This window comes from Hylobates moloch, unplaced genomic scaffold (assembly GCF_009828535.3).
Source record: "Hylobates moloch isolate HMO894 unplaced genomic scaffold, HMol_V3 SCAFFOLD_19, whole genome shotgun sequence".
In the NCBI taxonomy this organism is placed as follows: Eukaryota; Metazoa; Chordata; class Mammalia; order Primates; family Hylobatidae; genus Hylobates; species Hylobates moloch.
The window spans coordinates 46148500-46170495 of record NW_026652294.1 but is presented as its reverse complement, the minus strand read 5'-3'; the positions used below and the strand labels follow the sequence as shown (position 1 = coordinate 46170495).

Genomic DNA, 21996 nt, shown 5'->3' with positions numbered 1-21996 from the left:
CGACTCCGAGCTGGCCAAAGAAGTTCGTACCCTTTGTGAGGCCCGGGATGGGAGGTGAGTTGGTTGTGGTGATGTCGCTCGTCTCCGCTCCGCCTCGGCGGTGGTTCCCCGGGTCGTTCTGTGCCGAGTCGGGGCTAGAGTGCGCGTTTGTTAAAGGGGCCTCGAGGGCAGACCATGAGCCCTGTCCCTTCTCACTCTGGCCTGATCGTCTCTTCGGGGGGACGCGGTTGTGCGACGGGCGGGGCGGTCGCGGGGTCCTGGGCCAGTGCCCCGAGCGCGGCAGAATTTGTCCAAACTCCTGATGCCCCAGCGTCACCTCTTCCAGGCGCCCAGTTTCCCCAGGGACAGCTTCAAGCGGTAGGGACAGACATCTGAGGACCCAGCCTCAGGGATGCTGTCCCCGGGCTTCCAGGCTCCAGCGCCGTAGGACTGAGGCAGACTCCACGGTGAGAAAGAGACCCGATCTAACCCAGGCCTTTCATCAGAGCCCAGGAGGAAAGGCAGGAAGTGGGACCACGAGGCCCGGGAGGCTTCTGATTCGTCTGGCCAGGGAGATCTGAATTGGGGTGAAGAGCAGAATCTCCAGAACAAGGAGGAGGTGGTGATCATGGAGACAGATTTGGCTGAAATGCCTGAGAAAAGAGGTGAGAATTGCGGACGTGTTGAACTTGTGGCGTGGAAGGACGAAATTCCTGCTCCTGAAGGGAAAACGGTCGGCTCAGGGGAGGTGGCTCTTGGCTGGCTGTCTCCATTGTCTTGGGGATGGATGGGCTTTTTAAGTGAGACTGAAGGGCTTGGTATGGGAGCACCGCCCTTTCCATGGCAGCTGGGCACACAGTGGACCCTTCAAAGCTACCCCCAAAATGTGAGTGAAATGTTAACTTCTGTGGCAAGAATCCACCTCTTTGGTTGTCAAAAATGTTTTGTTTTACATAGGAGAAAACAGGCATAGTAGTTAATGACTGACTTCCGTTCTACCTGACCAGTTTCATGAAGGTTGTGCTGTGACCTCCTACACCAGAATTCCCCCTGGGGTGGTTGTTAGATTTCTGGATTGTACCCCAGGCTCAACTAATGCTTATTACTTTGAGGTGGGGGTCCAGCAATCTACATTATAAATAAGCTTTCAGAGTGAGAACCAATGAGTATAGATTAAGCTGGGAAATTTACTGACATATTCTAATTTCTAGATCAGAGGATGCCATCTTACAGAATGTGTTATGATTATAGCAACTGAATTCCAGCCCAGAGTAGTAGCAATATTCCCGCACATCTTGGGACGAGGGTCCTGGGAGGAGGTCGGTTGTTTTGGGGTACCTTCAGTTTCTGTGTTTGTAGGCAGCACGTATAGTATGTTGAAGCGGTTTTTAGACTTTAAATCTGAGTGGCAAGTTAAGCCTAGGTCTCATCATTGCTGCTTTCTTGTCGTTAGCTCTGTCTTCCCAGGATTCTCCCCATTTCCAAGAGAAGATCACAGAAGAGGGAGAAGTGGCTGCTCTGCACCTCACGGCCAGATCCCAGGTAAGTGAGTCTGCTGATTATTGGAATTACACCTTGTTTCTTAGAGTACGGATGCACTCCCTTCTTTGTGATATGGAGTTTCTTTATCCACTAAAGCCCATCTGCAGAGCTGAGTTCTAAATCTGAGAGACTAGTCAGGAGACTAATGGACTCAGAAGAAAATGTTTTCTACTTATAACACTGGATGGATTTCTTCCCTATTTAGTGTTTATTGTCCTTCAACAGACAAGTAAGCAGCATTTCCCTTTCTTAGCCTACTGTGCTCATTTCTGTGCTTGGTAATGTGAGAAACTATTTTAAATATAATGTGGTACATACCTCTTAAAACTTGTTTCTCTAGAGGAAACAGCATGTATGTGACTTTAAGTAGCAATTTCAGAAAGCGCTTAAATGCTGAAGTCATTGTAAAAATAATAAGTCCTCACATAGTTCAAAGAAATACTGGAAAAAGAAAGCCTATGAAGGCATAATTTAAAGAGTTACAGTTAGAATCCAGCCCTCTGAGATGATGAAAGCTAAAGTATGATCACGTCTGCAGCAACTTACTTTTATATTATCGGCCCCTCTCTCCCAAAAGGTAAATATGACAAATATTATGAATGTTTGGCTGGGCGTGGTGGCTCATGCCTGTAATTCCAGCACTTTGGGAGGCCGAGGCAAGTGGATCACTAGGTCAGGAGATTGAGACCATCCTGGCTAACACAGTGAAACCCCGTCTCTACTAAAAACACAAAAAATTAGCCAGGCCTGGTGGCACACATCTGTAGTCCCCGCTAGTCCGGAGGCTGAGGCAGGAGAATCACTTGAATGTGGAAGGTGGAGGTTGCAGTAAGCCAAGATCGCACCACTGTACTCCAGCCTGGGCAATGAGGGAAACTCTGTCTCAACAACAACAACAAAAAAATTTGAATTTAGGTGGTGATTGTACTGTATCAGTGATTATTGCATTCATCTTTCAACTTTTGTATGTTTGAAACTTTTATTAAAATAAGTTAGGGCTGGGCATGGTGGCTCATGCCTGTAATCCCAGCACTTTGGGAGGCCGAGGCGGGCAGATCACCTGAGGTCAGGAGTTCAAGACCAGCCTGACCAACATGGTGAAACTTCGTCTCTACTTAAAATACAAAAATTAGCTGGGCATGGTGGCGCACGCTTATAATCCCAGCTACTCCGAAGACATGAGAATCACTTGAACCCAGGAGGCAGAGGTTGCAGTGAGCCCAGATAGGGCTACTGCACTCCAGCCTGGGTGAGAGTGAAACTGTCTCAAAAAAAAAAAAAAAAAAAAGAAGAAGTTGAGTAGGCAAAAAGGAGCTTTCCATGATGTATGTGGCATACCACAACCCAGAGATTCCTCCGTCAGCCTTTCTCTTTGCTTCTGTAATCCAAGGTGTAGAAAATAGATACTGCACGTTCATAGTGTTTGTAAAAGTGACTTTTCAGGGTCCTTTATGTACTTGCCTGTCTCCATTGGCTTCCCAACTGTCTTACATTAGTCATGAAGACTTTATTAGTCAAGAAGCTTTAAGTTGCAGCTGATAAAATCAATTCAAATGGGTCTAAGTGAAAAGAAGTAACTATTGACTAACAAACTGAAAAATCTAGGTCTGGCTAAATATAGGGCTCAAACAAGAATGTTAAAACCTATTCTTCATTTTACTGACCTTTTCTTTTCTCTCCATGGGTTTTATGGCCAAACAGGTTTTTCTCCTAGTGTTAGCCTCTAACGAGTTTAGGCTTTCATCTTCCTGTGTTAAAGGAGAGAGAAAAAGGGCAGATTCTCTTCTAGTCATTCTTCCAGAAGTGCTGGGATTGACTCTAATGGAGTATTAGGCCCATTCCTGGATGAGATATTGGCCAAATCTAAGTGTAATTCTCTATAGAATATACCTACACACACACATACACACACACGTGTACACGCGCACACATCCCACCCAAGAGTCAAAGATGGCGTCAATACTACCTGAACTACACAGATTCAAAGTGGCCAGGCATAGTAGCTAGGGGAAAATTAGGGCACAGTTACCAGAAGCGTGAATATATATTTCAATACTTTGATATCAGCTTCAACACTGTTAACAGCATCAAGGTGATTGAACCTATTATGGAAAATTTTAAAAACTCTCTTTGTTCTTTGTGCGTTTTATTAGATTTTTAAAATGCAATATTGGAGCTTTTTTTCTTCTTAGAATTTGCCTGGGCTATTTTTTACCTTTGATTTATTAGATTTTTAAAAATATTAAAAGTTTTAGTTCTTCTTCAGTGTAACAAAGTGAACAACACAGACATACAGAAATGTAAAGGTAATGCTACTTCCCCCTCAAATTCAGTCCCTGCCTCTCTCTACTATGTATATTTTTTCACACTTTTTGTTGTGCTGGCACTACTGTATTCATACATACGGCATACTATATTTCCTTCCATTTACCCACCAGTACCCAACCTAGCAATAATATTTTGTTTGGATGGCCTATTCTGTATATAGGATGTGGCTTTTTAAAAAAACCTTTTTATAAGGAAATTTGCTCATTCACATATAATACATGTGTTTCAAACTTTTCTTGCCATGTGATTTTTATAATTCTGTTTCCTATGCTTTATTGTTTCCTCTTTTGTAGTTTTCCTGTGGTTTGTGCAATGGTTTGCATTTTTTGTTGTTCTGGCTTTTTCTTCTAATTGTGGGGCACTTAATCCCCACTGAATGTTGATTTAGTTATGTATATGCAGATTCTAGGCTAAAGGTCATTTTTCCTCATAATGTCTTTTCTACTTAGGGGCCACTTAGTGATTTTTACATATTATTTTATCTTAAGGGAATAATTCTCTTATTTCTTAAATCTTAGATTATTTTCCACATAGTAGCTTTACTTTGAGATAATTTTAGACATACGAAGTGTTGCAAATAGCACAAAGAACTTGTATATGCTTCACCCAGATTTTGCAAAAATTTATATTTTACTTTGCTTTGTTATTATTTTTTCAAAATCAGGACATTCACATTGGCATAATACTATAACCTACTGACCTTATTCAGATTTTCCAGCTGCCTTATTTTTCTCTTTTTAAAATTTCTGCTTTTATATTGTAAATATTTCTCTTTTCCTTTGTTTTTTGTTCTAACTTGATTTGTGTGCTCTGGTCATTTATTTACATTTTTAAAAAATGAAATGAAAGTGTTTAAAGCTACAGAATTTCCTCTGAGTATAGTTTTAGCCATTTGGCATTTTTTTTTCCTATTTTATTTCATTATTTTCATATTTTGATATATTTTCTCAGTTATTATAAATTATTCTGTTCTATTTTTGGAATGTACGGAAATTTACTTTGTTACTTTTTGCAAATGCTACATGAATGTTTAAACAGAAGGTGTTTTCTATCCAGTTAGAGCATTTGATTCATATTTATTTCAGTAACCTTGAAATATTCCTGTTGTCTATGGGTTTACTTAAAGGTGCATGTTCAATGCAGATATGTATCTGTCTCCTTGTGGTTTTTGTATTTTTTGTCTTATAGAAGTATAATCTTATGATATTTTATACATAAGTATTTATGAATTGTATGTCATAAATTGGAGCTATTTTCCAATTTAATGCTCTTTGCTTTGAATTAATTCATGTTTAACTGGATTGGTTTTTGCTGTCTTTTCTTTCCATGACTTCTCCATTTACAAGTTCTGTATTGCAGTTCATCTTGTGATTGGCTAGATTGACTCTTCAATTTTTTATTGAGGACTCAGAGAAGCATTATGTAGACGTGACTTTTTTTCTCTCTGCTTATATTTTATTTTAATCAAACTACATTGTTGACTCATTGGTTCATATTTTAATACTTTATTCCCCAGAAAAATTGTAGTCTCTCAATGGAGAAACCAGAGTCATCTTTTGGTTCTCATATTGAATCTAGCATAGTGTGCCTGGCACATAATTGATAGTTACCCTTTACATAAAATACTCCGAATCTGACGACCATTAGAATACTTGTCATTTATCATAGTCCGTTTCCCTGTTAAGTGCATCTCAGGCTTTTGCTTCAGGGCCAGCAGAAACTGGGGGATGAAAGAGAAGTTGTCAAGGGAAAGATGTTGAAAAAAATGTTTTATGTCTTAGGAAACGGTGACATTCAAGGATGTGGCCATGGACTTTACACCAGAGGAGTGGGGGAAGCTGGATCCTGAACAAAGGGATGTGATGCTGGAGAACTATAGGAACCTGGTCTCACTTTGTAAGAATGGATTGTGATTCTAGAATCTGCTTATGGGAGCATCATTACTTTAATGAAAGTGAAATAGCTTAACAAAGCCTTCACCTTTGCATTCAGGAGTCAAAAAGTGTTAATTCTTTTTGGCCTGTGTAGAAAATCTGTTTTTGCTCTAGATTCTTGATGAAATGTCTATGCTTGTTTTATATCAGGATTCTTTGGGTTTAAGTGACAAAAACTTAACTCACACTCTTATAGGGGAAAAAAATCTTGATTTTTCAGGGATCCAAATATATTATCAAGAATTTCCTTTATTCATTGATTTATTTTTAATCAATTGGCTTGGTTTTGCTCTGTATTAGCTTTATTCCTAGGATTTCCCCATGTGGCAAAGATGGCCAGTGGCAGTCCCGGGGTTACGTTATTCTTCCAGTTAGATAGCTAAGCTAAAAAAGAAAATGCTTCTTTCCTGAGAGTTTCAGCAAATAAGGTCACAGGCCCATCAGTGAAACAATCTCTAGAGCCAGTGAAATTGAGTACTCTGTGGCCAGTTTTAGATCCTGGGCCTACTAGCATGCACACATACACACATGCATGCATATGATTGTATGAGGGGTGGAGGGGACTGTTAGCCCCTCCCAAACCTCATGTAAAAAAAATCCCCTAAGAAAGTGACTTCTAAGGCTGGGCGCAGTGGCTCACACCTGTAATCCCAGCACTTTGGGAGGCCGAGGTGGGTTGATCACGAGGTCAGGAGATCGAGACCATCCTGGCTAACATGGTGAAACCTTGTCTCTACTAAAAATACAAAAAATTAGCCGGGCGTGGTGGCGGGCGCCTGTAGTCCCAGCTACTCGGGAGGCTGAGGCAGGAGAATGGCGTGAACCCGGGAGGTGGAGCTTGCAGTGAGCCGAGATTGCGCCACTGCACTCCAGCCTGGGCGAAAGAGCGAGACTCTGTCTAAAAAAAAAAAAGAAAAGAAAGTGACTTCTAGTAACTGAAGAAGGAAAGGAAAAACATTCGAAGATGAAACTTCAGTTACCACTGTTACAGTTATGTGGTGCTGCCATTGAGGTCCCACTTTTTCCTCCTTCCCTGAGGTAAGGACTAATTTGCAACATCTCTCTGAAGTTTCCTCACACAATGAGGAAACAAAGAGAAATTCCTTTCTTTTCTAACAGTTGAAAATACTTATATTTACAAATCCAATTGAACTCTTTACCAGGCCCAGACTCTTGCTGCAGATATTTTAAGCTTCATTTAGAGGTCCACCCTCCCTTACTTCAGCTCTTCCTGTAATACTTTGTCTTTGTAGATCAGGAGGTTGAGAGCATATTCTGGTTTAGATCTTTATACCCATTACAAATAACTAAGTCCAGCAGGACAGTGGCCATGAAAGTTGGGCGTGGTGGCTCCCACCTGTAATCCCAGCACTTAGGGAGGCAGAGGTGGGAGGATAGCTTGAGCCCAGGAGTTCGAGACCTGCCTGGGCAATATAGTGAGATCCCATTAACTTTAAAAATAAAAAATAAAAAGTAAATTTTTATAAATTAAAAAAATAAGAAAGAAAGTTGGAATTCACTAAGGAATATGTAACAATTCAACCTGCTGGAAGAAAACTTCCACAAATAACTTACTCACATTACATTCTCCTTTCTGTCTTTTTCTTTTTTTAAATGAATAGGGCTTCCAGTTTCCAGACCTGAGAACCACAACTTGGAGCATGGAAAAGAACCATTGAAGCTTGAGAGAAAAGCCCCCAAAAGCAGCTATTCAGGTGAGCCAGATAGATGGGAGTCTTCAGAAATGATAGCCCAGCAGGACAATGAAGAACTTTTCAGTGCTTAAGAAAGTGCCTGTGTGCCCTTATTTTTTAATTTTTTTTAAATTCTAAAACATTTAAAATATATACAGAAGTCCAGAAAATAAAATAACATTCATGTATCCATCACTGAGATTAGACGTACCAATATTTTGCTTCGTTTGCCTCTTTCCTTTCTTCCTTTCTTTTTCTTACAATATAAAACTAATAATTGGCCGGGCGCGGTGGCTCACACTTGTAATCCCAGCACTTTGGCAGGCTGAGGCGGGCGGATCACGAGGTCAGGAGATCGAGACCATGGTGAAACCCCGTCTCTACTAAAAATACCAAAAAATTAGCTGGGCGTGGTGGCGGGTGCCTGTAGTCCCAGCTACTTGGAGAGGCTGAGGCAGGAGAATGGTGTGAACCTGGGAGGCGGAGCTTGCAGTGAGCCAAGATTGCGCCACTGCACTCCAGCCTGGGCGACAGAGCGAGACTCCGTCTCAAAAAACAAAATAAAATTTAAAAAAACCTAATAATTAAACAGTTGGATGAATTTTCACAAATTTAGCACATTCATGTAACGATTGCCCAAATCAAGAAAATAGCCTTACCAGCGTCTCTAGAAGCACCCTTGTGCCCTCTTTGAGGCCCCTCCCTCCTCCCAAGGGTAACCTTATCCTAACTTACAGCACCAAGTTTTGACAGTTCTTGAACTTTCTATAAATGGAATCGTATTGTATATATATACTCTTGTGTCTGGCTTCCTTCACTGAACATTAGCTGTGAGATACATCTATGTTGTTGCATATCATCGTAATTTATTCATTGTCATTGTTGTATAGTTTTTCATTTTGTTAATATACCAGTTTATTCTTCTGAAGATGAGTATTTGGATAGTTTCCAGTTTTTAGCTGTCTGAGTAATGCCGTTATGTACAGTTTTTTAATGCCTTTTGGTGAACAAATATATGCATTTCTTCTGGATATATACATACAAGTAGACTTGTTTTATCATAGGATAGATGCATACTCACTTTTGGTAGATAGTGCCAAAGAGGTTTCTAGAGTCATTGTACCAATTACATTCCCAGCAGCAGAGTATGTGCGTTCTAGTTGTTCCACATGCTTGTCAACACTTAATATTGCTTGTTTTCATTTTAGCCATCCTTTTGAGGTGTGTGATATCTTTTATTTTTTAAGAAATAAAAAATATCCTATATTCAGTTAAAGCCCTTTTATTCTCAGCTGGGTGTGGTGGCTCACGCCTGTAATCCCAGCACTTTGGGAGGCCAAGTTGGGTGGATCACCTGAGGTCAGGAGTTTGAGACCAGCCTGGCCAACATGGTGAAACCCTATCTCCACTATAAATACAAAAAAATTAGCTGGGCATGGTGACAGGCACCTGTAATCCGAGCTACTTGGGAGGCTGAGGCAGGAGAATTGCTTGAACCCAGGAGGCAGAGGTTGCAGTGAGCCGAGATCGTGCCATTGCACTCCAGCCTGGGCGACAGAGGGAGACTCTGTCTCAAAAAACAAAAAAAAGAAACCCTTTTATTCTCTTTCTCCTCTAGAAGTAACCATTATATCTTGAAATTGGTGTGAATCATTTCGGTGTTTGTGTATGTGTGTGTATACACAGAGACATATACAGATGTATATAAAACAATATGTATGTTTTATTGTTACACTTTTTGTTATGTGGTCTGATTTTTTAAAGTTCACATTGTATTTTGATATTAACCTATGTTAATATATATGAATTATGTTTATGCATTTTAACTACTATGGAGTAATAAGTCCACTGTATGAATAAACTGAACAGTTTATTTTTTTGCCATTAGTAACAGTTGCAGTGATCATCCTTTTTTTGATTCCTTATGCTCATCTTGAGAGCTGGTTTAGGGAGATAACTGGAAGAAGAATTAGTAGGTCTTAAATCATCACATGTTTAGCTTTACTAGGAACTGCCAACAGTTGAGTTATCAGACTTGTTAATTTTTATCAATCTGACGGATGCAAAATGATGTTTTAAAATTTTCATTTCTCTGAGTGATAAATACAAGTTTGAGCATTTCATGTTTGTTGGCTATTCAAGTTTCTTCTTGTGAGTTACCTGTTGATACCCTTTGCCTGTTTTTTGAGATTGGGCTGTTTATATCTTTTCTCTTGATTTGGTGGAGTTCTTCATATATTTTAGGTACTAATCTATGACAGAAGTAGCATTGCAAGTTAGTGAGAAGAAATTGGTTCTTCTAATCTTTGGCTTATTTTATTTTCTGGTGTGTTAGGCATATAGAATTAAACATTTTTAATAACAGACTTTTTTTAAGTATTGCTTTTTGTGAATTGTCTATCTACTTTATCCCAGTGTCAGAAAGATTATTTTATTCCAAAATGTTCAATTTTGTCTTACAGGTATTTATTTTTGTATATGATGAAATGGGAAAACTCATTTTGTCTTTTTCCATGCTGAAAGCCAGTAAGTCCAGCATTGTTCATGGAATAATCTTATGTTACTGATTTGTAATGCTAGCTGTGGTAAACCCAGTTCCCCTGCATACTTAGTTCTGTTTCTTGTCTCTCTGGTTTACTTGTCTGTCTATGTCCAATACCATACTGTTTTAATTACTATACTTAGTATTATGTATAGCTCATAAAGAAAATCCTTCCTGGATATTCTTATTTTTTAAAAAATTATACTTTTGAATATTGAAAGAGTTTTAAAATCTTTCCCTGTGATTATGGATATGTCTGTTTCACCTCAGAGAGCTATCAGTTTCTGTGACTTACCCATTCACCACCCATCTCCCTTTTTTGGGGTATTGCAGTTTTCATAGTGATCTGTTAAGAGGTCCTTCTATATGAGGTTTTTACCTTTTGTTATATTACAGATATTTTTTCTAGTTTTTGACTTCCAGTTTTGCTATGCATTTTGATGTACAAGTTTAATTTTTTACAATCTTTTTTTTCTGCCTTTTCAGTGCTGCTTAAAACGTTTTTCAGTAACCCAAGGTTATATATATATTTGCCTCTGTTTCCTAGTATATTCTTTAATTTTTTCTTTAGATTCTTAATCCATTTGGAATTGCTTCTTACTTCTCTGAGTGTATCTTCTTAGCCTTCTTTTTTGAACAATTAAATATTCTAATTGCTCAAAATTTGATTTTAATCTCCCTTCCTTTTGTATACCTGGAGTCATAAACTTGAGTACTTATATGGGCCAGGAGGTAATATCACTGAGTTAAGCAAGCAAGGTGGAAACTGGTGAACCAGAGGAGTACAGGCCTCAACTGAAAGGAGTAGCTCTAGCTCAAGGGCTGGCAAGCTTTTTATGTAAATGGTTAGATAGTAAATAATTAGGCTTTGTGGGACATGGTCTCTCTGCAGCCATTCAATCTGCCACAGTAGTATGAAAGCAGCCCTAGAAAATACATACATGAATGGGTATGTTCCAGTAAAAATTTATTTAGCAAAGTAGGCAGCAGGCTGTAGTTGCCAATCCCTGCTCTAAATGGTGGTTGTCGTTCAGTATGCTTCTAGTTTTTTTCAAGAGAGAAACCCTAAATTTGCATTTATCTGTAATCTCCTTTTTTTTTGAGATGGAGTCTCGCTCTTTCGCCCAGGCTGGAGCGCGGTGGCGCCATCTCGGCTCACTGCAAGCTCTGCCTCCCGGGTTCACGCCATTCTCCTGCCTCAGCCTCCTGAGTAGCTGGGACTACAGGTGCCTGCCACCACACCCAGTTAATTTTTTTGTATTTTTAGTAGAAATGGGGTTTCACCGTGTTAGCCAGGATGATCTCAATTTCCTGACCTCGTGATCTGCCTGCCTCGGCCTCCCAAAGTGCTGGGATTACAGGCGTGAGCCACTGCGCCCAGCCATAATCTCCCTATTTTTAACTGTGTGTAACTAGTTTTAAAAGTTTGTATAAACAGTATGGCCCAAAGAAAATGTGTCTAAGGTCCAATTTGGCCAACTGATCAACTGTTTGCAGCCTCTACTTACTACTTCATTAGTCTCATCATTCCCACAACCAGTTACCTTCTATCAAGATGAGTCCCAAATTGGTATTCCCATCCTAGAGCTCTCCTCAGGGCTGTTCTCAACATCTTAACTATTTGATTCCTTTGTTTGCTTATGTCAACGATACTTCAATACAACATGTTTAAAACTGAATGCCTAAAATAAGTCTAAATTTCCCATCTCCCCAACAGCATCCTTTTCCAGTAATTGTTTTAATGGTAGTTATTGTCATCAAATTGTACGTGGCGGAAATCTATGCACAGTCTTTACATCTCCCCCTCTCTCCTTTATCCAATTCATCACTGTATTTACCTAATTATATTCTAAGTATTTCTTCACTGTTAATTTTCCTTTATATATTTTTTGTTTTCCTAGATTACTGTGATAATCTTTCTGATTCTGCCTTTGCCCCCATATACTTCATTCTCAACATTGTAGTGAGACTGATATTTTCATAATCAAATCTGATCTTGTCATCACTCTGCTTGAAACATTTGAATGGCTTCTTACTGCCTTCAGGGTAACAGACAAAATCCTGGAGGTCTGCAAAATCTTGTGAAATCTGGCTTTTACTCGTTATCCCAACCTCATTTCACAGCTACTCTTCTTCCATCTCTGTGCTCTAGTGTAGCAGTTCTTAATGCTTTGGCATCAAAGGACCTACTATAACTATAAAAATTATTAAAGACCCTAAAGATGTTTCATTTATGTGGGTTATATCTACCAATAGTTACTATACTACAAGTTAAAACAAAAATTTTAAGCTGTTAGCTAATTCATTTAAAAATAATTGGCCGGGTGTGGTGGTCCACACTTGTAATCCCAGTGCCTTGGGAGGCCAAGGTGGGTGGGTCGATTGAGCCCAGCAGTTAGAGACCAGCCTGAGCAATAAAGTGTTACCCCATCTCTTAAAAGAAAAATACAAATAAAAAATTATAAACCTGTTATGTGTTAGCACAGTATATTTTTTATGAAATAACATCTATTTTCTTTAACCAAAAAATATTATTAAGAAGTATGGCATTGTTTTACACTTTTGCCAATCTCTTTAATGTATGACATAATAGAAAGTAGCTATATTCTTACAACTGCTTCTGAATGCAACTTGATATGACATGTTGTTTTGGTTGCCTCGCATGGAGAAAATCCAGCATCACACAGATATAAGTTGGAAAAGGAAGGAGTACTTTATAGTCTTTTCAGGTAATTATGGCTATTCTTCTTTGAAACAGCTCCATAACTGAACAAGTGGTACCTTCTGAAAGATTAGGTACAATGTAGAATCTGAAACCACATCCATGAATTTTTCATATATTGAAAATCTATCAATCTTTTGGACAATATTGGTTCACTAAGTTATGCAAATCTTTTTTGTTGGCACTTTATATTGTGCAACATTTTTTAATATTATAACTTTTAGTATCACAACTGACCTTATCAGAAAAGCCTTTAAGTTTTAGGAAGCCATCAAGCTCTTGGTGGTAAATAGAAGTTTTCCAAAACTTGTAATTTCTGACTGAAAGCTCAGATTTTATAAACAACTCATTGTCCTTGATACGACAGGTTCACTTCGTTCATTTTTGAGAAACTGTCTGCCAGATACCCAAGTTAGATAACATAGTTTGCCATTCAGTCATCCTTTCAGGTAAAATGGTGGTCTGTGAAACAAGTGGCTGGTTTGGCTCACAACTCAAATGATTGCATGGTGTGTTTCCTCAAGACGACCATTGTTGTTTGGTATAAACAGAATTGCCTTATGAATATTTCCTGTTTCATTAACCCTGAATATTAAAAAGGCACTTCAGGGGTTAAAATTCAATGAAATTAATGTTTATGCTTCCTTAGACATTTTTAAATAAAACTGGCCTTTTTTTTTTAAACCAAGAGTACATGATGGGGAAGAATACAAGGACGACTAGTAAGTTTAGTATTGTGTTGATTTGTGTGAAGTTGTAAGCAAGTTTACCATTACTTTTACGACATCATTGAAAATGCTGACACAATGAAAAAGGCAAATAACATCTAAATGTTATTTTGAAAGCAGTTTTGAACTTAACAGTTTCCCAGGGGTTCATGAACCATACTTGAGGATCTTTACCTCTACCTACTTACACAAGCCTAATATCAATTTATGTTTTGTTTATTTAACAAGCACTTAATGTGGCACTTAATGCTGCGTCAGAATTTTAAGTGCTTCATAGATATTCGCATTTAATGCTTATTACGGTAGGTATTGCTATCATTCCTTGCCAGATGGGTACTGTTATTGCCCCCTCTTAGTAAGGAAACCGAAGTAAAGAGGTTAAATAACTTACCCAGTATCACACGGCTAGTAAGTGGCAGAACTACAATTCAGAGTTTGCTTGTGAATGTTAGATTAAATTTTTTCTTTCTCTACATGTATAGTGACTGTTTTTTCCCAGTGACTAGTTCAGAGCCTAGCACATGGAAGATATTCTATAAATATTTGTTGAATAAAATGGTTAGAAGATGAATAGATAGATGAATGAATATAATTTATTTGAGTGTATGAAATGAGTGACTCATCTAACTTAATTTTCTTCTAATAGTTAATCAGTTGCCATGGCATCATTGGAAAAACAAATCTATGTTTTGTTCACTGACTGAAATACCACCTTCATATTATCTTTAATTCTTACGTATACTTTATTTCTGTATTTGCTCTTCTATTTTACTCCTCTGTTTATTTCTTTGAACTACACTGCTTAAAATATTTTGTCTCTATATAAATTAGCTTTATATTGGATATAAAAATTCTACTATATTTATATTAGGTATATTTAGAGAGATTAAGCTTCCATCTCGGCCTTCTCTCCCTTGTTCTGATGTTTTCCCTATAGGTACAAATTTTTATTAGTTTTCCATTTATCCTTTTTTTGTTGTTGTTTTTTAAAATGTAAGCAAATAGTATATGTATTTGTACCCCTTTTTTTCTTTGTAAAAAAGTAGCAAACTGCATGCTTATTTACATCTTGCTTTTGCTTTTTAAACTTAATATGTCTTGGTGGGCACCTTAAAGCAATATGTGAAGATCTTTGTCATTTTTTAAGGAGTTGCATAGTACTCCATTGTATGTATCCACTATATGTTCAGTCATTTCTGTATAGTAGGATATGTGAGATGTTATCAGTCTTTTGCTACCTCAGTTAGTGTTTCAACAAATAGCCTTGTGCATATATCATTTCATATACTTGTCATTATGCCTTTGGGAGATCATAGGAGGTTTTTGATCAGCAAAATGTTATAAAAGCATTGTTAGGAAGATTAAACTGGCAGTGGAATACATATTTGGATGTGAGTAGGATTGGAACAGTGAAAATTTAGAAGCCATAACTGTACTCTACACTAAGATGGTTGTGTGCCTAGAAATTTATTACAAGTAGGTATTCTATAAAAAGTTATTTCTTCCCATCCTGATCTGTGTACTCATTGTCTGCTCATCTGTGGATATATTGCTTCATCAGCATCTCTACTCTTATATTTCTTGTCACCTTTCCCCTTTTCTGACTCTCCTGGATAGGATGTACTCATTTTCTCTGCATATTCTGAGCATTTGTTTCCCTCCATTTGTTTCTCTTTGCAAATCATCTGAAAGAGTCAAATCCACTTGCTCCTTGAAGGCATGCTTTTCACTTTCATTAACTCTTACCTATTACAGAACTGCCTTTTTGTTGAGCACAGAAAACGAAGGAAATTTGCATTTCCAATGTCTTTCAGACGTGGAGACTAGACCACAGAGCAAGGATTCAACTTCAGTGCAAGATTTTTCCAAAGCAGAATCATGCAAAGTTGCAATAACAGACAGACTGACACGGAATAGTGTCTATGACTCCAACTTGGAAGCAGCCCTTGAATGTGAAAATTGGTTAGAGAATCAGCAAGGAAATCAGGAGAGACATTTGAGAGAAATGTTCACTCGCATGAATCCACTCTCTGAGGAAACAGGCCATGAGCATGATGTATACTGGAAAAGCTTCAATCAGAAATCTGTCCTTATCACCGAAGACAGAGTTCCTAAAGGATCTTATGCCTTCCATACACTTGAAAAAAGCTTGAAACAAAAATCAAACTTAATGAAAAAGCAGAGAACTTATAAAGAGAAAAAACCTCATAAATGTAATGATTGTGGTGAACTCTTCACCTACCATTCAGTGCTTATTCGACACCAGAGAGTCCATACTGGAGAGAAACCCTATACCTGCAATGAATGTGGGAAATCTTTTAGCCATAGAGCTAATTTAACTAAACACCAGAGAACTCATACTAGAATTCTCTTTGAATGCAGTGAATGCAAGAAAACCTTCACAGAAAGCTCATCCCTTGCAACACATCAGAGAATTCACGTTGGAGAGAGACCTTATGAATGCAATGAATGTGGGAAAGGTTTTAATCGAAGTACACATCTTGTGCAGCATCAGTTGATTCATACTGGAGTGAAGCCTTATGAATGTAATGAATGTGATAAAGCTTTTATTCATTCATCAGCACTCATTAAACATCAAAGAACTCATACTGGAGAGAAACCTTATAAATGTCAAGAATGTGGGAAAGCCTTTAGCCATTGCTCATCCCTAACTAAGCATCAGAGAGTTCATACTGGAGAAAAGCCATATGAATGCAGTGAATGTGGAAAAACTTTTAGTCAGAGCACACATCTTGTTCAACATCAGAGAATTCATACTGGAGAGAAACCCTATGAGTGTAATGAATGTGGGAAAACCTTCAGCCGGAGCTCCAATTTTGCTAAACATCAAAGAATTCATATTGGAAAGAAACCGTACAAATGTAGCGAGTGTGGAAAAGCCTTCATTCATTCATCAGCTCTTATTCAACATCAGAGAACTCATACCGGAGAGAAACCCTTTAGATGTAATGAGTGTGGGAAAAGCTTTAAGTGCAGTTCATCTCTCATCAGACATCAAAGAATTCACACTGAAGAGCAACCCTGAAAAATTACTGAATGTGAAGAAATGTAAGTTGGTTTTGTCACTATATTAAATACTTGAGTGTTTAGGTGGAAGGCTCATCCATAATATGCATGTGAGGACCAATTCTGTATGCATCTAATTTCATTTGTGTAATACATAGTTTTGAGCCATAGGCAGGTTCCTTATGTCCGTTAATTTGATAATTACAAAATCTAGCCAGCGATTTCAAAATTTTAATCTCCGACCTCCCAAACAGCTATTTGTGGAAATTCAAGAAGTCCCTGAGAGTGGGTAGCAGTACAAACATTGTGAAATCCAGTTTTCCCCTTTCTTGGTTATGTCAGAGCTTTGTTGTAAGCCTCTCGCTTTGCAAGGAAATTCTTATCAGGTAGGTTAGGCTGAGGGCTTACATCCTTATCATCAGGAAGACACAATGTTGTTATTTATTACTCTTTGAGTCCCAAGTAGAGATCTAGATACACATATGGTGTAATTCCTGTAGAGTGTCATTTCTTTTATATTAGCCATAAAAACCAAAAAGGCTGAGTTGAAAGTCCTTAGAATTCCCTTCCTCCCTCAACAAGCTGCTGTCTAATTTGATGACCATAACTAGGATGTATAATATTTACAGACAATTCTAAGTTATGTTCACATGGATTATGTTCATCATTGATTTTGTTTTTTGTTTTTTGAGATGGAGTCTTGCTCTGTTGCCCTGGCTGGAGTGCAGTGGCGCGATCTTGGCTCGCTGCAACCTCTGCCTCCTGGGTTCATGCCATTCTCCTGCCTCAGCCTCCTGGGTAGCTGGGACTACAGGCGCCCGCCACTATGCCTGGCTAATTTTGTTTGTATTTTTAGTAGAGACGGGGTTTCATCATGTTAGCCAGGATGGTCTTGATCTCCTGACCAAGTGATCTGCCCGCCTCGGCCTCCCAAAGTGCTGGGATTACAGGCATGAGCCACTGCGCCTGGTGTCATCATTGATTTATATCATTGTTGTCCCTCTACTGCGGAGACCTTCTTTCATTTTCCATTTCCCTGGGAGTTTATGTGAAGTAGTGAATGGGTCAAAATCTTAACAGTGGTTTTTGATCAAGTCCCTCCTTTCTTATCCTTGGCACTGAATGAATCCTTGGTTTTCTATAATCAAAGAGTCAGGGAGACTTCCTTTGTCTACATTATTCAGCTTTCTGTAAGCTATGCTGTGTCCGTTTGAGAAAAAGCCCCAGGGATATTGAGGGTCTGAGAAGTTGAGTGGTTCAGTGTGTTATTATATTTAGGGTCCCAGTAAAGAAGAACTGAAACAATTGTGAGACACCAAGGCATACTTCCCTGTATGAGTGGAAAACAGGTACGGAAAATAACTCACAGGATAGTCCTCAACTGACTTGCTTGAGGATAAGCATCTTTCCCTCATGAAGAAGTTGCCATTTCTCTGGCCTTCATATTCACCTACTTTTTGTTGTCATCTGTATTAGTTCAATCTCACACTGCTATAAAGAAATGCCTGAGACTGAGTAACTTATAAAGAAAAAAGGTTTAATTGGCTCATGGTTCTATGGGCTGTACAGGAAGTATGACTGGGGAGGTCTCAGGGAGCTTTTACTCATGGCAAAAGGCAAAGCCAGAGCAGGTATCTTCACAGGGCTGGAGCAGGAGGAAGAGAGAGAGGGGAGGTGCTACACACTTTTTATACAACCAAATCTCATGAGAACTCTATCACGAGACAGCACTAGGGGGATGGTACTAAATCATTCATGAGAAACTACCCACATGGTCCAGTCACCTTGCACCACGCCCCACATCCAACATTGGGGATTACAATTCAACATGAGATTTGGGTGGGGATACAGATCTAAACCATATCATTTCTCAAAAAAAAAAAAAAGAAAAGGCACAGGAAAAGGAACTCACCTCTTTTATCATCTTAGTATTTAGTACTAATGGTTTAGAGCAGGAATTGACAAACTGTGGCCTGGACTCATGGACCAACTCTGGCCCACCACCTGCTTCTCAGAAGAAAATTTTGTTGGAACTCAGCCACATTTACTCGTTTACATGTCCTTGACAGCTTTTGTGTCCAGTGTCAGAACTGAGTAGCTGCAGCAGAGGTTGTGCCTTTGGGCTTTAATATCACAAACAGAGCAGCTCATAAACAACAGAAACTTACTTCTCACAGTTTTGGAGGCTGGGAAGTCCAAGATCAAGGTGTCAACAGATTTAGAGAAGGTCTGCATCTTGGTTAATAGAAAGCATCTTTCACTGTGTCTTCACATAGTAGAAGGGGAGAGCTCTGGTATCTTTAGCCCCTTATAAGGGCACTAATCCCATTCATGAGAGCTCATGACCTAATCACCTCCAAAAGGCCCCATTTCGAAATACCATCAGTTAAGTTTCTTTCTTTTTTTTTTTTTGAGACGGAGTCTCACTCTGTCGCCCAGGCTGGAGTGCAGTGGTGCAATCTCCGCTCACTGCAAGCTCCGCCTCCCGGGTTCACGCCATTCTCCTGCCTCAGCCTCTCTGAGTAGCTGGGACTACAGGCGCCCACCACCACGCCCGGCTAACTTTTTGTATTTTTTTTAGTAGAGACGGGGTTTCACCGTGGTCTCGATCTCCTGACCTTGTGATCCGCCCGCCTCGGCCTCCCAAAGTGCTGGGATTACAAGCGTGAGCCACCGCGCCCGGCCTTAAGTTTCATTATATGACTTTGGTGGGGATGTAGCCCATAGTAGATTGTATGTCCCCGAAAGCCTAAAATATTTACTATTTGGCTCTTTACAGAAAATATTTGCTTGGCCCCTGTTCTAGAGCATTCATCAGGAAGTGGGATAAAGGGTTTAAACCAGTCAGAGAAACTAGGTGGAATGGAAAAGTTGAACTTACTGAGAGATAATTGGGGTCAGAAAAATAAAAGAGATGGGAAATGATGCATCAAAATACTCCTACCTCTAGGATGTTACTATGTATTGTCAGGAGAATTCAAGTTATTGGAACTTGCCAAATTCTTGAGTGAAAAGAAATGCATTTGAGGACCAAAATTTGACTAAGGAAAGAAGACCAACATGGGCTTTCCAAAGTTGAGTTTGAATTCTGCCACCCCGACTAAGCAGTCATGTGACCTTGAAAAACTCCCTGCTCTGAGTCTCAGTTTCTTTATCTGTATTAGGTTTCAACAAAGAGAATAAATCATTGGCTTCTCATGAGGTTGTCCTAAGGATTAAACAAGACAATGCATATAAAAGAACTGGCAGACAATAAATATAGAGTCCCCCATTCCTGCTTGGTGCTCTCTTTCTCTCCTTCTCTACATAGAGAAGTGCCGGAGCATCCATCAGTAGAAGTTACTTAAGGGTGGCTGTGTCTTCCACATCATTTGTTTACCCATGAAGAACTGTGACCATCCTGTTCTCTGGCTTATCATAAAGATGGGACTTGACTTCTTTCTGCTCTTGCTTCCATCTGGTGCTGTTTTCTGCACAGCCTCCTTGAGACCTTCCAGAACCTTCTTTTTTCCTAGTTCGTATCACTTAACCAGTAGCTATCTGGGATGGTTCCAGAGGCTGAAGTTTGCAGTTGAATAGCATTTTAAATAGTGTTAAGGGACTTGGGATCTCTGGCCCTTTGCGTTTCAGTATTTGTCCTTTTTATGCCTGGTGTTTAACCTGCCACATGTTTGTACTGCAACATGAATCTTGGAAATTTTAATGTTATGCATTTCAAATGTTTTTGGTTATCTGTAAACTAAATGTGCCCTTATTGACTCACTTGTCAATAAAGATGTTTGTATATGTATTGTCAGAAACTCTTGTAAATTACTTTTAAATTCTTCCTTTTTTAAAGCGTATTTTAAGATGTAATGAAGGACCAACCAAAAAATATCTCCATATCATTCAGGATACCAATCCGATTTCTAACTGTTCATCTGGCTTCACAACTTCTGGACAGATGGGATGGGAGATACCTTCAGCAGCCCAAGTATCTGCAAGAAGGTTAAGGAGTAGAGGAAGATAGTTTCTAACAAGTAGTGCTGAGTCCCCAGGCCAGGTTTAGGCACTACTCAATAGGGCTAATTGGGGTGAAAGGGAGGGAATAACTTCGAATAAAAAGCACAGTTAATATTAGGCAAAATGGGCCAGGTGCGGTGGCTCAAGCCTGTAATCCCAGCACTTTGGGAGGCTGAGGGAGGCAGATCACCTGAGGTCGGGAGCTCGAGACCAGCCTGACTAACATGGAGAAACCCCATCTCTACTAAAAATACAAAATTAGCCAGGCATGGTGGCGCATGCTTGTAATCCCAGCTACTTGGGAGGCTGAGTCAGGAGAATCACTTGAACCCGAACTCAACCCCGGGGAGCCAGAGGTTGAAGAGAGCAAAAATAGTCCCATTCCACCCCAGCCTGGGCAACAAGAGCGAAACGCCATCAAAAAAAAAAAAAAAAAAAAAATTAGGTAAAATGTCATAAAAATCTGATTTTGTGTAAGTTTTCAATTATATCTGGTTTGGGGGAAGACAATGTAATATCACCCAAAAGTATAAAAGTGATAATGTAAGAATACTAAACATTCAAGTTGATTGGCAATTAACTAGATCAATTATCTATTGAAAATCTGTCATAGTTTTTATTTTCTTAGATGTGTTCTCACTTTTAAAAATATGTGTTTATCGGCTGGGTGCAGTGGCTCACGCCTGTAATCACAGCACTTTGGGAAGCTGAGGTGGGTGGATCATGAGGTCAAGAGGTCGAGACCATCCTGGCCAACATGGTGAAACCCCGTCTCTACTAAAAATGCAAAAATTAGCTGGGCGTGGTGGCGTGCACCTGTAGTCTCAGCTACTAGGGAGGCTGAGGCAGGAGAATCGCTTGAACCCAGGAGGTGCAGGTTGCAGTGAGCTGAGATTGAGTCACTGCGCTCCAGCCTGGCAACAGACCAAGACTCCATCTCAAAAAAAATAAAATGTGTTTATCAGAAGATGACTCAAGTTGGAAGCCTACTTTCTTCCCTTCCTTGTGTAATTCTTTCTGGGCCCCAACTAGGCAGTCTTGGGACCGCTGTCCCTCTCCATAAGTTTTATTGACAAGGCAGAAGGCTATTCCCCTGTAGTAATATATATAATGTGGCATCTGGTCCTACTGTGTAGTTTCCACTGATACCCTCAAAAAATTAGCTGTTTTCACTGAATTGTTTTTTATTTTTTTCATGATGTAACCTCTGTTTATAAATCCCTTAGATTGAGTGGACTATATAAAAACATGGTGCATGCTTCACCTCCCTCCCACTCCCACCAATTCATAAAACACATCATCATCATGTCAGCAAAGTTCACATACCTGGGGCAATCCGTGTAGTCAAACTAGAGATTCACGCTTTGCTATTAATAGATGAAGGACTGTCCGCCTCCATCTCTGCTCTGGCTTCCTCTCTGTTGGCTGTGCTTTCCTTAGTCTCTTGCAGCGACAAATAGCCTACTGGCACTTGGAAGTTATATTATGGTTCTTGGCA

The 21996-nt window shown here is 39.4% G+C and overlaps 1 protein-coding gene across 3 annotated transcripts; it reads left to right on the top strand.

Moving 5' to 3' along the window:
* Window positions 1-3: 3 nt before the first annotated feature.
* Window positions 4-20264, top strand: ZNF286A (zinc finger protein 286A). Of its 3 annotated transcripts, none has more exons than XM_032138078.2 (7): window positions 4-54; window positions 413-644; window positions 1433-1521; window positions 5631-5745; window positions 7406-7498; window positions 15284-16538; window positions 19661-20264. In XM_032138078.2, exons 2-6 carry the CDS (start codon window positions 608-610, stop codon window positions 16513-16515), a joined length of 1566 nt encoding a protein of 521 aa, XP_031993969.1. In that variant the 5' UTR covers window positions 4-54; window positions 413-607; the 3' UTR covers window positions 16516-16538; window positions 19661-20264. The 3 variants fall into 3 exon arrangements, with proteins under 3 accessions (XP_031993969.1, XP_031993968.1, XP_031993970.1); XM_032138077.2 differs by having other exon boundaries at window positions 19-54; window positions 486-644; XM_032138079.2 differs by having other exon boundaries at window positions 31-54; window positions 326-644.
* The last annotated feature ends 1732 nt before the right edge of the window (window positions 20265-21996 follow it).

Excerpts from the sequence above, each read along its gene's own strand:
- ZNF286A (XM_032138077.2), top strand. Across the intron at positions 645-1,432 it reads TGAAATGCCTGAGAAAAGAG|CTCTGTCTTCCCAGGATTCT; the intron begins GTGAGAATTGCG and ends TCTTGTCGTTAG. Across the intron at positions 7,499-15,283 it reads CCCCAAAAGCAGCTATTCAG|ACGTGGAGACTAGACCACAG; the intron begins GTGAGCCAGATA and ends AATGTCTTTCAG.